At 40.9% G+C, this 14,081-nt stretch overlaps 1 protein-coding gene across 1 annotated transcript in view; it reads left to right on the top strand.

The window, feature by feature from the left end:
• Positions 1-14,081, top strand: part of Rbm33 (RNA binding motif protein 33) — a 102,700-nt gene that overhangs the window by 66,951 nt on the left and 21,668 nt on the right. The window contains 6 exon segments of the mRNA XM_038318277.1: positions 1,225-1,539; positions 2,958-3,245; positions 5,915-6,066; positions 6,119-6,207; positions 6,210-6,293; positions 6,296-6,554. Coding sequence (XP_038174205.1) covers positions 1,225-1,539; positions 2,958-3,245; positions 5,915-6,066; positions 6,119-6,207; positions 6,210-6,293; positions 6,296-6,554 — 1,187 coding nt within the window.

Below are 14,081 nucleotides of genomic sequence, written 5' to 3'. Positions count from 1 at the left end.
TGGTAGGTATTTCCTGGCCAGTACACGTGTTTGTGACATTTTTCCTGCCTGGTATTTTTTTTTTTTTTTTTTTTTTTTTTTTTCTTCGTTTTTTTTTTTTTTTTTTTTTTTTTTTTAACCTTACTACAAGATGCATAGAGATTGAGTAAGGTGCGGTGGCATTCCTTAATCCCAGCATTTGGGAGATGTTGTCTACCCGAAAAGGTGGAGAGAGAGTTAGGGTAATAGTACACTTGACTCAACTGTTTAGATACATAGAAAATATATAAGAATGTGTACCAAGGGGCTGGAGAGATCTTTAAGTCATAAAGAGCCATTGCTGCTTTTCTAGAGGATGGGATTCAGTCCCCAGCACCCACATGGTGACTCACAACCATCTATAATTCCAGTCCCACATGATCCAAAGTCTTCCTCTGGCTGCGGTAGGCACCAGACGTGTCCATGGTGCATAGATATTCATTCACCTAAAATATCCGTACACATAAATCAATTACTAAATAATATATCTAGGGATGCAGAGATAACTTAGTAGGTGAAAGCACCTGTTATCAAATCTGAGCACCCCAGTTTTACTCCTAGAACTCAGGCGGTAGAAGGATTAGGACTGACTTTAGCAAGTTGTCCTCTGACAACTTGTGCATATTGTAGCACATGTTTGTGTTGGTGCACATATACTCATATACACACAGCTAGTCGAGCAATAAGTAAATGAAATTTAAAAAAAATTAAAGCTGAAATGAGAAGATAACTATTTTCAGTGTTCAAAGAGGTTATTAAATATTTTGAATTTTATCTAAAAATGGAACCTCTGTTGTAGAAACATTATAATATAGGTGAGTTTAAAGAAATTATATCATCCCATTACCAAGCTGCTCTTGCCATGACCATGTGGGTGTGTCTTTTTTTTTTTTTTTTTTTTTAAGTAGGAAAGCAGTGTGTCCTTGACTATGTACTTTTATCTTTAGGTAATTTAGTCACTGTGGTTTTTGTAGTCTAGTGGACTGACTGTCTTTGGTGTACCATCTGAACTTGCTGTAGGAAGTTGCCTTTTATGATGGTGCATATGTTTTAGTCATACAAAGGTAGTGCCACCAGCTGATTGCTGCATTTATGACGCTATTCTCACCATGCATCTTTTTGTGCCGAGATTTATAAGGAAAACATTGGAATGAAATCTGCCTAGCACTGCTTGTAAGCTGTTGTTTCTTTCTTTTGGAATGGAAGGGACCCTTGCATCCTCCGTTGCCGCCACCTCATCAACCACAGCCCCAGCCTCAGCAGCCCCAGCAGCAGCCCCAGCATCACCAGCACCAGCCACCTCTCCAGCCCCCCCTCCAGCCTCCACATCAGCCTCCTCCACAACATCAGCCTCCCCCTCAGCATCAGCCACAGCAGCACCAGCATCACCACCACCTTTCCGCTCCTCCGCCTCCTCTGATGCCCATGTCTCAGCCGCAGTTCAGACCACATGTGCAGACTGCTCAGCCTCAGCCCAACAGTAGTCGGATGCAGTGCACCTCACGTCAGGGCCTACGGCATGTGAGTACTACATGTGGCTCAACTTAAAATTCCTGTGGTGGATCATTTTCCAGCTGTTTTTTTAATTAATAAATTTGCCATATATTTTCCAAAGTTAAACTAATTTTTAATAGCACTTTGGGGAAATTTTTAAACTATAGATACTAAGTTATCCTTTTGAGCCTTACAGGCTATGTTAATATTTACTTAGTTCTTGTATTTGGGTTTTCTATAGTGATTAGACAGTCCTGTAGAGTGGCAGTCATTCCACCAGTGCAAGCAGCTTAGCCTTTATAGGTTATCAGCCTCTGGGGGTTCTGAATAAGAGCTTACATTCAGTTGTGGGAAATTAACTTGCGTTTGTTTGTGGTGGTACATTTGACATACTGTCAGCAAATGTGGCTCTTGTCATGCATCGAAAGGAACTGGAACGTGCTAGGTTGCTGTGAGAGTAAAATGTAGCTACCATTGCCTTGTCCATTAGTAACTGACATTACTGTCTCTTTCAGGACAAAACGTAATATTGCTTACTGTTCCTGCTTATAAGTCTTCTTTGTAGTTCTGTACTTTTATCCTCATAGTTTGAGCAGGTCACCAAACTGCTTTGAACCTATTTTCCTAACCCTGACTCTTTGTGTGTGTGTGTGTGTGTGTGTGTGTGTGTGTGTGTGTGTGTGTGTGTGCATGTGTGTTTGTTTTGCTTTTTTTTTATTTGATTGGTTGGTTTTTCGAGACAGGATTTCTCTGTAGCTTTGGTTCCTGTCCTGAAAATAGCTCTGTAGACCAGGCTTGCCTCCAGCTCCCAGAGATCCACATGGCTCTGCCTCCCAAGTGCTGAGATTAAAGGCGTGCATCTCCACTGGCAATATCTTAATATGACTTAGATGAAAACATCAAGGGGATTTCTAGGTAGAGGAAAGGCATGTGAGATTAGGTTTCCTCTTTAAGGTAATGGCAGCAACTCAGTCCCTCCCTGACTCAATCACCTCTATCTCTTGATTTATGGGTTCTAACCCAGGCATGTCCAGGGGAAGATAACCAAGACTCTCCTTGTGATAGAACTTTGCGGCACCTTTCTCCTCCGGAAAGCTTTTTATAATATTGAAACATGGCGTTAGGTTCTCCTGTTCAATTTTAAACTTAGGTGAAGTAGGAATAACATTGATTATATTTGGGTCCTTGACAGGTTTTTTGTTGTTATTTTAGCCCATACATCTGTTAAAAAATGTTGGTTTATATACTGAAAAAAATCACTGGGTTTGGCTTTTACAAATGAAAACTGTATCTTTATGGAACCAAGTCCTAAGCATCAGGGCACACAGCAACATTTGTATTTGCCAGAGTAAGGGATCTACCTCTCACAAGACAAGGCAGTTACTGATGACAGCGATCCCTCATGTTTTTATTCACTAATAAACTTGTGTTTCTTTTTGTGACAGAATGCAGCATCTCAGAATATAAGCAAACGGCCCATGCAGCCGATGCAACCCACCGCTCCCAGAAACAGTAATCTGCGTGAACTCCCCATAGCACCTTCACACGTATTAGAAATGAGTGGTAATCGCTCTTCATCCACACCTGCAGCTCAGGTGAAGCCCACTGTCAACACATCTCCACCCTCCAGGGCTGTGGTGGCTTCTAGGAGCTCCCAGGGAAAATCTGATGCAAAAGTCAAGCCGCTTAGCCCTGGGGCTCAACCTAAGGAAGAAACAAAAGCAGAACCAGAGGTAGGACCTCTTTCCTGGGACATGTTTGTTATGGAATAGGGAGCCTGACTGTTAATATGTTCTGCTTAGTTTGATTATCCAGAAACTCTGTCCACTTATTCCTCACAAGTAGATACTTTTAACCTAAAAGACACGTTCATAAAAAATACTCTTACTGCCGTGGGATGTAGCTCAGTGACAGAGCACCTTAAGCAGCTTGCATTTTCATTCCTTGGTGTATGCATGAGTACTCTGACATTCTCACTGATCTATTTGTATAATTATTACCTTATTATATAGAATCAATATATACCCAGGTTTAGCAGATATTTTCTTTAAAGGACCCCAAATTTTATAGATATTCTAGATCAGCATAATCATTCGCCTCAGCCATTGTGGCTCAGGCAGTTTGTAAATAGTTCTTACAGGCACAGATGTGGTCTGTACCAGCAAACTTTACTACAAAACCAGCTGGGTCTGTGGCCTTACTTATATTTGGTAATTTAAAATAAGTGTAGACTTTTTGTGGATCAGTATTTTATGTGGTCTTTGATTTTGAAGTCCTTAGTCTCTCACAAGCCTCAACTTTCTTACCTGTTGAATGAGGACGAAACAAAATAGGGTATACCTGGGAGCTGAGCACAGACAAGTGCAGGGAGTTATGTGAGCACCAGTAAAATCCATGCTGAATGTAACAAAGGAGTTAACCAGTTAGCTGATTATTACATTGTTCAGTGTAATGATAGCATGGAGCATTTCCTTAAGTAAGAATTTAAGGACTTCATTCTTTCTTTCTTTCTAAAAACCAGCTTATACTGTTTTAATCTTTTAATTAGGTTTTCGTCATTTAAGTCTTCTGATAAATTATTATGATGGTTTTAATTGTATCACAGCAAAATTATGAAGTCAGATGTTTGGATGTCTTTTAATAAACTGTCATTAAAAGGAAGATTGTTGATTTCATAATCAGTGTATGAAAGAAAACTATGAAACTACTGACTAGAATGGAGTGGTTTGTAAAAAATTCTTTGTGAGCTAGGTCTTGGGTTGCAGTCTTGTAATCTTAGCTACTCTGTACTAGTTCAAGGCCAGTCTGGACAACTTAGATCCTTCTCAAACTTCTTTTTAAAAGGGGTGGAGGGCAATAAAGAGGTATATATTAGGCACACCACAAATAATAAAAAGTGGTTCTTTGCTAAAAATTTGATAGTGCCTTTGGTTTATATAGCTAGCTTAGAACTTGTATATATGTTCAGTCTGGTTCACATACACATTTCTTACGTAATAGCAATGGCTAAATAGCACAAGGAGAGGAACAATCAGCCTTGATTTTTTTTTATTTCATTTTAGACTTAACCACAAATTCTTTTGTAAAGTTACCACAGGCAGATAATTTATAAAGGTAAAATAGAAAATTGAGAGGTTGCAGTGGTATAGGTTGAATGCCTTAATTTATTTTAGTTTAGTTTTTTGTACACATAAGTGGAACCAGGCATGTATTTTCTTCTAGAGAAATACATTTATTTTGCTTAGCTGTGGGTAGCTTAATGACTTTGATTCATTTAGTTGGTATTGGCTTAGAAAGGAATAAATCTAAAGTATTTTTATCTATATCTCTGGACCTGCTTTAACCCTTTTTTGACTCCTTGTGAAACTAATGCTGACGAATTACTCTGTGTTAGGAAATAGTGCATCTGGGTCCTGCTCCTGCATCATTTGCTGGTGGACTGCAGGTTTCTTACTCAGGCCTGCTGAGTAACAATCTCTCACTCACCTACCTTTAGTTTTGTTTGAAATGTACCCATGACTTTGTCCTTAGACAAGAAGCAGGTCAGCCCATGCCAAGAAGTCCATGGAGTACCTACTCAGCTCTCCAGCTCTGGGCTTGTTCTACATTTCTCATTCTTGAGATTTACACAAGATAGGCAAGATTTGTAGTTAGGTGAATTCCAGATAGGTTGAATCTCATTCTTCTGTAAAGACTATGGAGAGGTGATGCATTAAAAAAATTATTTTTAAGTTATAACTTTCTCATTGGATTCTTTAGTAAAAAAAAATATTACTGGACTTTTGAAAGGAATTCTCTGTATTGACATTTAGTATAGTTTGGGCCTGAGATATTCAGGGCATTCACTTACCATTAATATTCCAATACTGCAATTGGCAGCATTTTGATTCTGAGGAGGGTGTGTGAGTTCAAGGTCAGAAAGATTGACTTGTGCTGTTCATTATAACCAATTATTCTGTGACAAATGAGTTTGAGATCAGGCTGAAAATTCTGTACAAAAAATCAATAGTTCTAATCAGGGCCTTTCAGGTCATTTACACCCCACCTTTTGTTGGTTTGTCAGGGAAGAGCCAGATAAAACCCCTGTGACAGCGGGGACTCATGGCTGTTGCCATTCCCATTTGAAATATATTTTGATATCTTAAATGAATAGTTTAATTGGTTTTGAACTTGTAAATGAGTAGAAATTTACATTATTTCATTTTTAATATTCTGATAAGATCTTTCCAAATTAGGTTTAGCTGTATAATTTTTCCCCTCCCTAGAGGAGTTATATATTTTGTTAAGCTGATTTTTGAACGTCTTCTTTCAAATACTGAATTGAAAGGTTTGGGGGAAATTCATTTGTTTGAAATGGCCACCCTGCCCTATAAAGCAAAGTGAATCTTGTTTTCCATTTCAGTTCCCTGATGAAGATGAGGAGACAAGGCTATATCGTTTAAAGATAGAGGAGCAGAAACGCCTGAGAGAAGAAATCCTGAAACAGAAGGAGTTACGAAGGCAGCAGCAGGCTGGTGCCAGAAAGAAGGAGTTACTGGAAAGACTTGCACAACAGGCAGCAAGCAGCAGCAGCAACAGCAGCAGCAGCAGCAACAACAACAACAACAACACAACAGATCTATGGTCCACAGAACCCTGCGGAGCAAGAGGAGCTGGCAGCTACACCATCACCCACGAATGGTAACCCACTGTTGCCTTTCCAGGGACACAGTGCAGGCAGAATGTGAAAACCAGACTTCTTGTTAAAAACCAAGATGTTACCATTGCTAATGTTCAGCCCAAGGCAGTAACTTTGTCCCGCCTGGTGCTAACATGCAGCATCAAGGACAGCATGTGAGACCACTGAAACATCTTCGACAGCTGCCAACACAAAGTCCTCAAGTCAAGCCTATGGACATGGAGGAGGCCCCGCACTCCCCACAGGCAGCCAGAGTGACGTCCCTCCAGGGCCGGCCTCAGGACACCAAGCCAGGGGTGAAGAGGACTGTCATGCACAGGGCCAACAGTGGAGGTGGTGGAGATGGGCCACATGTCAGCTCAAGGTCAGGGTGATTAGTTGTCTGGAGGGGGTAAGTTGACAAATTTTATGTATTTCACTGTAAATTTGTTTGCCTTAGAGGGTTTTAGTCTCCACAAAAGAATTGAACTTGGCCTTTGGTAGAGTCATGTAGATTAGCCAAATTTCAAGGTTGGTATGAGGACTGTCATTCAAAATCTGCCTCTGCCTGGATCTGTATTATGAACACCATTGTGATATCCTGCAGCTACACCTTCTAAGCTTTAGTTTCTTTTGTAAATAACAGTGTACTAAACAAATTTCTCATAATCCAACACTAACTTGAACTTCAAGTTTGTCGTAGAAGTAAAATTTCCTATACACATGATAGTTGTTTATAGCTATGGGGTCCAGTGAGCATGTGTGGTCAGGAGGGGAAGGGACCCACTTTCAAACAGCATGGACTGTTACTAAACCTGTTCTCAAGGACTCTTTCCCTGTTGTATTTTGAAGAGAAACTCTACTCTGAAAACATCATCTTAGCATGTCATTTCAAAAGTGTAGTCACTACGTTATGGGGGTTTTCAATGAGACACCAGAAGTGCAGTTTGCACTGTAGTCAGGACAGGTTCAGTGCTCTAAATAGCAAGCTCCTGCACATAGTCTTCTTGAAGAGGGTACTGGATACTTGCTTTCTTCCAGTTGTAAGAACTTTGTTGCAGTACATAATTCATATCCATTGCATTAATTACAGTGGCTTCTAAAGCAAATGCCATTGTCCATATGTTTGTTGTGCTCTGTGACAATGATACTTATTATATACATTTTCCATTGTAAATTGGGAAAACAGGAACCCTGTGAACATGAGGTTTTAGAATAAACCAACTGTAGCAATTGATTAAAGGCACAAAATTTGTACACAAGAAAGGAAAAAAAACCCCGTAACTTCACCTATGGAAGAAAGCAGTGCCCTGAAGAATGTGAAGTGCCGTGTGGTTTGCATGTCAGCTGAGTGCATGGAGACAGAAAACAGAATTTCTCCCACATGGTATAAGGACACTTTACTGAGTAAAGTTACATATGTAGGATACTCAGTGTCAATAATTCTGTTTTATCTGAATGTTTTCCTCATGTTTTTGTGATTCCGATGCTGATCAGCAGATGAACTGTCACATTTAACATACAAAGCTGCTGTGTTTGTTGGCACAGTAAACTCTCATGTGTTTGTTCTTGTCTTTGGGCCTTATTTAATACTTGAGAAGTTAGTCTGTCTCATTTAGTTAAAAGCTCAAGAGAAGATGGCCACTGATGGAAATAGAACTTTCCGCACTAGTAGAAAGAGCTGTATAGTCCCTCTGCCCCCTGAAGGTTGGCAGTAGAGGTTATTATCTAATCATGCTGCCTAATTGAACAACAAATAGGAAAGACAGTCTTTGGACTTTTCCACTTACATAGCCACCAGTCAAGTGCTTTGGAACCGGTTTTAACCTGTCTTTTTCACTCTTTTGTACTGACAAGCATTTCCAACAGTGTTGGAGTTTTCCTGTCCCCACTGCCAGTTCCCAAATAATCAACCCCGAGGCTGAATATGAATATAAATGCTTGGCCAATAGCTCAGTCTTGTTAAAATAGCTAATTCTTGCCTTAAATTAACCCATATTTCTCATCTGTGCTTTGCCACGTGGCTTGGTACCTTTTCTTAGTATGGCATGCCCGTCTTCTTTCTCTGCCTCTGCCAGTGACTCCTCTGACTATGCTCTTACACACTGCAGCATCCTTAGCTTGGGCACCCTGCCTATACTTGCTTGCCTGGCTATTCGCCAATCAGCTTTTTACTAACCCAGTTTGATTGACAAATATTCACAGTGTACAGAAGAATTTTCCCACAGCACAGTAGCTCTTCTAATTCCGGGTTGGCAACTTTGGCTGACCTGGTGGGGTTCACTCTTCTCTTGGGTAAATCGTGTTTTCCTAATGCCATGCCATCCTTCCCCCAGTGGATAGAAACTATTTTTAAGAGAACACATAATTGTGGGTTATTTGCAACATGTGCCTAATTAAAAAAGTTAAAAAAAAAAAAAAAGTAAGTTAAAAAAAAAGTAAGCAGTTGCATGTTCCAGCATCAAGTGCCACCACATTTATTTGACTTTTAATTTTATTATTGCCCTTAGTTGCTGCTAGGCATCAGTCACAGTTGTCTTCTTTACACTGGAATCACCCTAGGGCTCAGGCCTGTGCTTATGCTCCACCTCTAAGAATCTTGTTTGGAGTCTGCACAGAGCCAGATGTAACAGTTGGGCTACCTGGGAATGTGGGGAAGACAAGCTTGTAACATGGCACCTGTCTTAGTTAAGATTTCTATTGCTGTGAAGAGACACTGTGACCACAGGAAAGCACTTAGATGTGGTGGCTCACTTACTGCTCCAGTTTAGTCCATTATCCCTCATGGTGGAAGCCAAGGCAGCATTCAGGTAGACATAGTGCTAGAGAAGGAGCCCCCCCCCTTTTTAATTATTATTGTTGTTGTTGTTGTTCCCTTTTGGTTTTTCGAGACAGGGTTTCTCGTAGCTTGGAGCTGTCCTGGAACTCACTCTGTAGACCAGGCTGGGTCTTGAACTCACAGAGATCCTCCTGCTCTGCCTCCCCAGTTGCTGGGATTAAAAGCGTGCGCTACTTGCATGTATGAGACCTCAGAGCGTGCCCCCACAGTGACGTTTCCTTTGACAAGGCCTTGCCTTCTCCATCAACACCACACCTCCTAATAGCACCACTTCCTTTGGACGCACAGCGTCTGTGTGGAGTGTTAGCTGTGTGTTTAGTTTGTTCAGTTCACTGTTTGAATTACGACATTTCATTGTTGAATTCTACTTTGCTAGGAGCTATTGAGTTCCAATAGGGTAAAAGTATAATATATAAACTTAGAACCCTAGTACTGTGTTCCTTTTTGATTTTTTTTTTTTTTTTTTTGAGATAGTTTATTACTGTTGCCGGAGAGTGGCTCACTTTGCTATTGGTCTGCTTTCCTCCATTCTGGATGCAGCATGCGCCACATATCCTGTTGGGAAAGATACAGCTATTCTATACATGTATAATATATGTGTGTGAATATATGTACATATGTATGTGTATTTCAGTATATATATTTCATTGTTTAAGATTAACATAGTTTATCACTTCCCCCTTCCATTTGCTCCTTCTAAACCCTCCCTTAGTACCCCTAACTGTCTGTTTTCAAATTCATGGCCTCTTTTCTTTAGTTCAGTGTTTCTTGGACCTTCCCAGTGCTGTGACCCTTTAGTACAGTTCCTCATGTTGTGATGACTCCCAATCATAAAATTATTTTTGTTGCTTCTTCATAACTATAATTTTTGCTACTGTATGAATCATAATGTATCTGTCTGTGTGTTCTTTTAGTCTAGGCTACCCCCTTTGAAAAAGGTTGAAACCCACAGGTCAAGAGCCACTGTTTTAGTTTTTGTGTTTATTATTCCTAAATAAATAACTGCAATTTTCTCAGCTGTATAATATTACTTGTATTTTTATGGGCTGGCCATTGGAGAATATTTTATTATATTCAGAAATGAGCACAGGTTTCCTTAGAGCTACCTCCTTTACTGTTGTCCAATCTAGAATTTATGTCACTCAATCTAAGTGTCTAGTAGTGGTCTCCCTTCTGGTGTCATTCTCTAGCCAGGCTATGGGCTCCATGATCAGTACTGCTCAATACTGTCTCTGCTGGCTGGGCCAGCTGTTCTCACACCTCATTCCAGGAGGGGAATTCTCAACTTCTTCGGGCTTCTCTGAGTGACATTCAACCTGTGAGACTGCTGTGAATCACAGTGGGATGCCTCTTCTCTTCCATAGCTCATCTAAAAATCAAATTATCTTCACATTTGTTTTGTCTTTTGAGACAGTCTCATGTAGCCCTGAGCTTGCTATGTAGTTTGCATTCATGATGTTCAAATTAAAGCCACCATACCTGGCTTTCTTAGGATTTTTTTAAAACTGGATTTTTGTTAAGACAGAGACCTGGTTTAAGACAGTAAGTTCTAGGCCTGTCTGTTCTTTAATTATGTTACCCCTGAAAGGACCCATTTCCATTTGTCCTTAAGGTAATTTCTAGTTGTTGTATGTCAGTCATCTTTATTAAAACTATGCAGTGTGGTGGCAGGAACATTCCTAAAGAGTTTGTAAGAATGATTTTTTGATACTGTTTCTTGTGTAATTTTTGATGGCTGAAGGAAAATGGTCCATTTTATACAGGGCTTGTCGTTGGCATTGTATCTGGCATTGGCTGCTCCGAAACTTCTCACGGCACAGAGCTTGAAGCTCACCTTCTCTAGGGTCAAGCTAACTTTCTTGTGTGACACTGTGACACATAGAAGTTTTCCAGCTTTGTGTGCAGTAAATCCATGTTTGGGTAGTTGCCTATCTTGGCTGCTTCTGTCACACAAAACAATCTTTTTTTTTCCCTTCTGAATCTGAATTTCCTATGAATGGGCTTAATCTGGATGCTGGGAGGAGTTCTAAAAGAAAACTGCTGGCAGGTGGAGATGGCTCACGAGGCCCCGAAGAGGACTGTGCTTCTTGCTGACATTTGTAGTGGCTATTGTTTGTCCAGGGTTGAGCATGCCCACAGGCAGAGTGGCATCCTCATTTCACAGGGAAGTAAACTGAGTCTCAGGGAGGTTATGTGACCCACCTGGTGCCACACAACAAAGCAGTAGGTCCAGACATAAGCTGGATTTAATTCTGAGTCCTGACCTGTTTAATTATTAAAGCTAAGGTAGAAAATATAAAAAGTTTATATACTATGAACTGCTGGAGTCATCAATCGTTCTTTCTTATTAAACACAGAAACAAACAATTAAAATAAGTGTATGTCTGGGGAAAAGCCCCAGGCAGCCTCATCATGGGCTCGTGGGAGGATGGCATCCAGTTCACCACTAAGTGACCTCAAGTGACTTGGATTGATTGACCTATCCATTAATGAGAGGTTGGACGAGAATTAAGTGCAATTTTTTAGGCTATGGGTCATTGCTTATAAACATCATAACACCATCCTGTATTGAAGAAAGAAAGAAGAAGAAAAGAAAGAAAGAAAGAAAGAAAGAAAGAAGAAAGAAGAAAGAAAGAAAGAAAGAAAGAAAGAACTGTTTAGTATTAGGAAAGCAAGCAGATTTTATCATGACCTAGTTTATGAAAATTTTAGAAATTTGGCAGCAAATAAAGAAACAGTTGTTAGTTCTATGGGCACATAGAGAAATGGGGAGAAATGCAGGACATCCCAGCAGGAGAGCCTGTTGTTTGCTTGGTTCTTTTGTATTATGTTTAAGGATGTCACACTACTGCTTTTGGAAGTCCCAGTTTTCCTGTGGGTACTTGAGTTGGAAATTGGGTTGAATTTGTCCATCTCTTGCCCCATCCTTATTGTCATTACTAGGCTTCCTTTAGAGAGGCAGTGCATGGTTATCTCTCTCTCCTCTCCCTCTCTCCTCATCTCTCTCTCCTCTCTCTCTCTCTTCTGTGTGTGTGTGGGGGGGGGCGCGGGATGAACTTTGCTTTGTTTACATCTTCATTGAAGAAATTCTGAGGCCTTGCCCCTTTACCACGCGCTTTCACCAAGTGCTTATGTCTCACTACGTTTGCTCCCCCACCCCACCCTGCCTCTTTTGTCTTTTTTTTTATGAGCTCTACATTTTTCTCTTCTCTACCCCTCCCTGCCTCTCCCCTCCCCTTCACCCTCTCGCAAGGTCCCCATGCTCCCAATTTACACAGGAGATCTTGTCTTTTTCTTCTTCCCATGTAGATTAGATTTATGTATGTCTCTCTTAGGTCTCATTGCTGTCTAAGTTCTCTGGGATTGTGAAGTTTTGTGGGCTGGTTTTCTTTGCTTTATGTTTAAAAACCACCTATGAGTGAGTACATGTAATCATTGTCTTTCTGTGTCTGGGTTACTCAAATGATGTTGTTTCTAGCTACTCCATCCATTTGCCTGCAAAATTTAAGATGTCATTTTTTTCTTCTGCTGTGTAGTACTTCATTGTGTAAATGTCCACATTTTCCTTATCCATTCTTCGGTCGAGGGGCATTTAGGTTGTTTCCAGTTCTGGCTATGACAAACAAGGCTGTTATGAACATAGTTGAGCACATGCCCTTGGTGGTACGATTGAGCATCCTTTGGATATATACCCAAAAGTGGTATTACTGGGTCTTGAGGAAGGTTGTTTCCTAATTTTCCTGAGAAATCACCATACTGACATCCAAAGGGGTTGTACCAGCTTGCACTCCCACCAGCATTGGCAGGGGGTGTTCCCTTTACACCCACAACCTCTCCAGCATAGGTTTGTCTTTTAATGTTCATTCATCATTGATCACTTTGTCTTCCTCAGATGTGTTTATGAGAAGGTTGGAGGCAGAGTGTGTGACTTAGGGCCAAAGACACTAGAGACTGCAGCTGCATACTATCGTTACATCAGCCTCACCTGGGTTTTCACCCAGAATCACATGTTTGGTTTCTGTCTTTTAATCTTAAGCAGTCCCTTGACCCTTGTGTTCCTTGCCTGTTGGCATTTTAAAGGGCAAAACCAGTGATTTTGTGGCTTATGCTGTAATTTGCATTTATCTTTTGCTTTCCTCCTGATAAGTTTGAGGTTGTTTTATGTTTGGCAGGCTGCCTACAGAAAGTAGCCTGTTCTTGGTGTAACTGCAGACTTAGCCTATATTGCTGAGCTTAGCTTTGATGACTTGGGTGAGCTAATGTTTTCCCAAGTCTTTCCTGTAGCTGGCCTCCCCCCCGTTGTTTCTCTAAGTTGTAGTTGGGAAGGAGCTCCACTTCTTATACTTGCTTCTCCCCACGAGCCAGCAGAGCTGTGGCCGATTCCAGCATGCCTTGTGTATTTCTCAGCTCTCAGCGATTGCCTCTTCTTCTTCACCCTCATTTACTTTTTTTTTTAAATCTAACATCAAATTAGGTGTGGGGGCCTTTGATTTTTTTTTTCAATGACTGTCACTGCTGTTATTACTTTATGCTAGATCTAGTCCTGATTGCCCAGAGAGAGCCTCTTCCTGCTGGCTTGTGTGTCCCATTGAGACGTGTCATTGTTCTCTAAACATATGCTTACTTGCTGTACTCAAGCTTGTCTGATGTGTCTTGGCCTTTTTCTGTGTGGCTCTGGGGTAAGTCCTATCTTTATAAGACTTCAGTTCCGCCGGGCGGTGGGGTGGCGCACAGCCTTTAATCCCAGCACTCGGGAGGCAGAGGCAGGTGGATCTTTGTGAGGTTCGAGGCCAGCCTGGTCACAAGAGCTAGTTACAGGACAGGTTCCAAAGCCCAGAGAAACCCTGTCTCGAAAAAACCAAAAAAAAAAAAAAAAAAAAAGACTTCAGTTCCTTGGAGCACAGGTGCCAGAGGCTGCTGTGATCATAAGCTTCCCATTGCTGTGATAAAGTGAGGTTTGAAGGAGGAAGATGTTTACCTTGTCTCACCAGGTCAGAGGTTTTGGTCCACAGTTTTCTCTAAGCTTCACCTCTTCAAGGTTGTTTTGACACATCATGGCAGAGAAGGCCTGGT

This window comes from Arvicola amphibius, chromosome 2 (genome assembly GCF_903992535.2).
Source record: "Arvicola amphibius chromosome 2, mArvAmp1.2, whole genome shotgun sequence".
In the NCBI taxonomy this organism is placed as follows: domain Eukaryota; kingdom Metazoa; phylum Chordata; class Mammalia; order Rodentia; family Cricetidae; genus Arvicola; species Arvicola amphibius.
The sequence above is the reverse complement of the archived record's forward strand: the minus strand, read 5'-3'. Positions and strand labels throughout refer to the sequence as shown.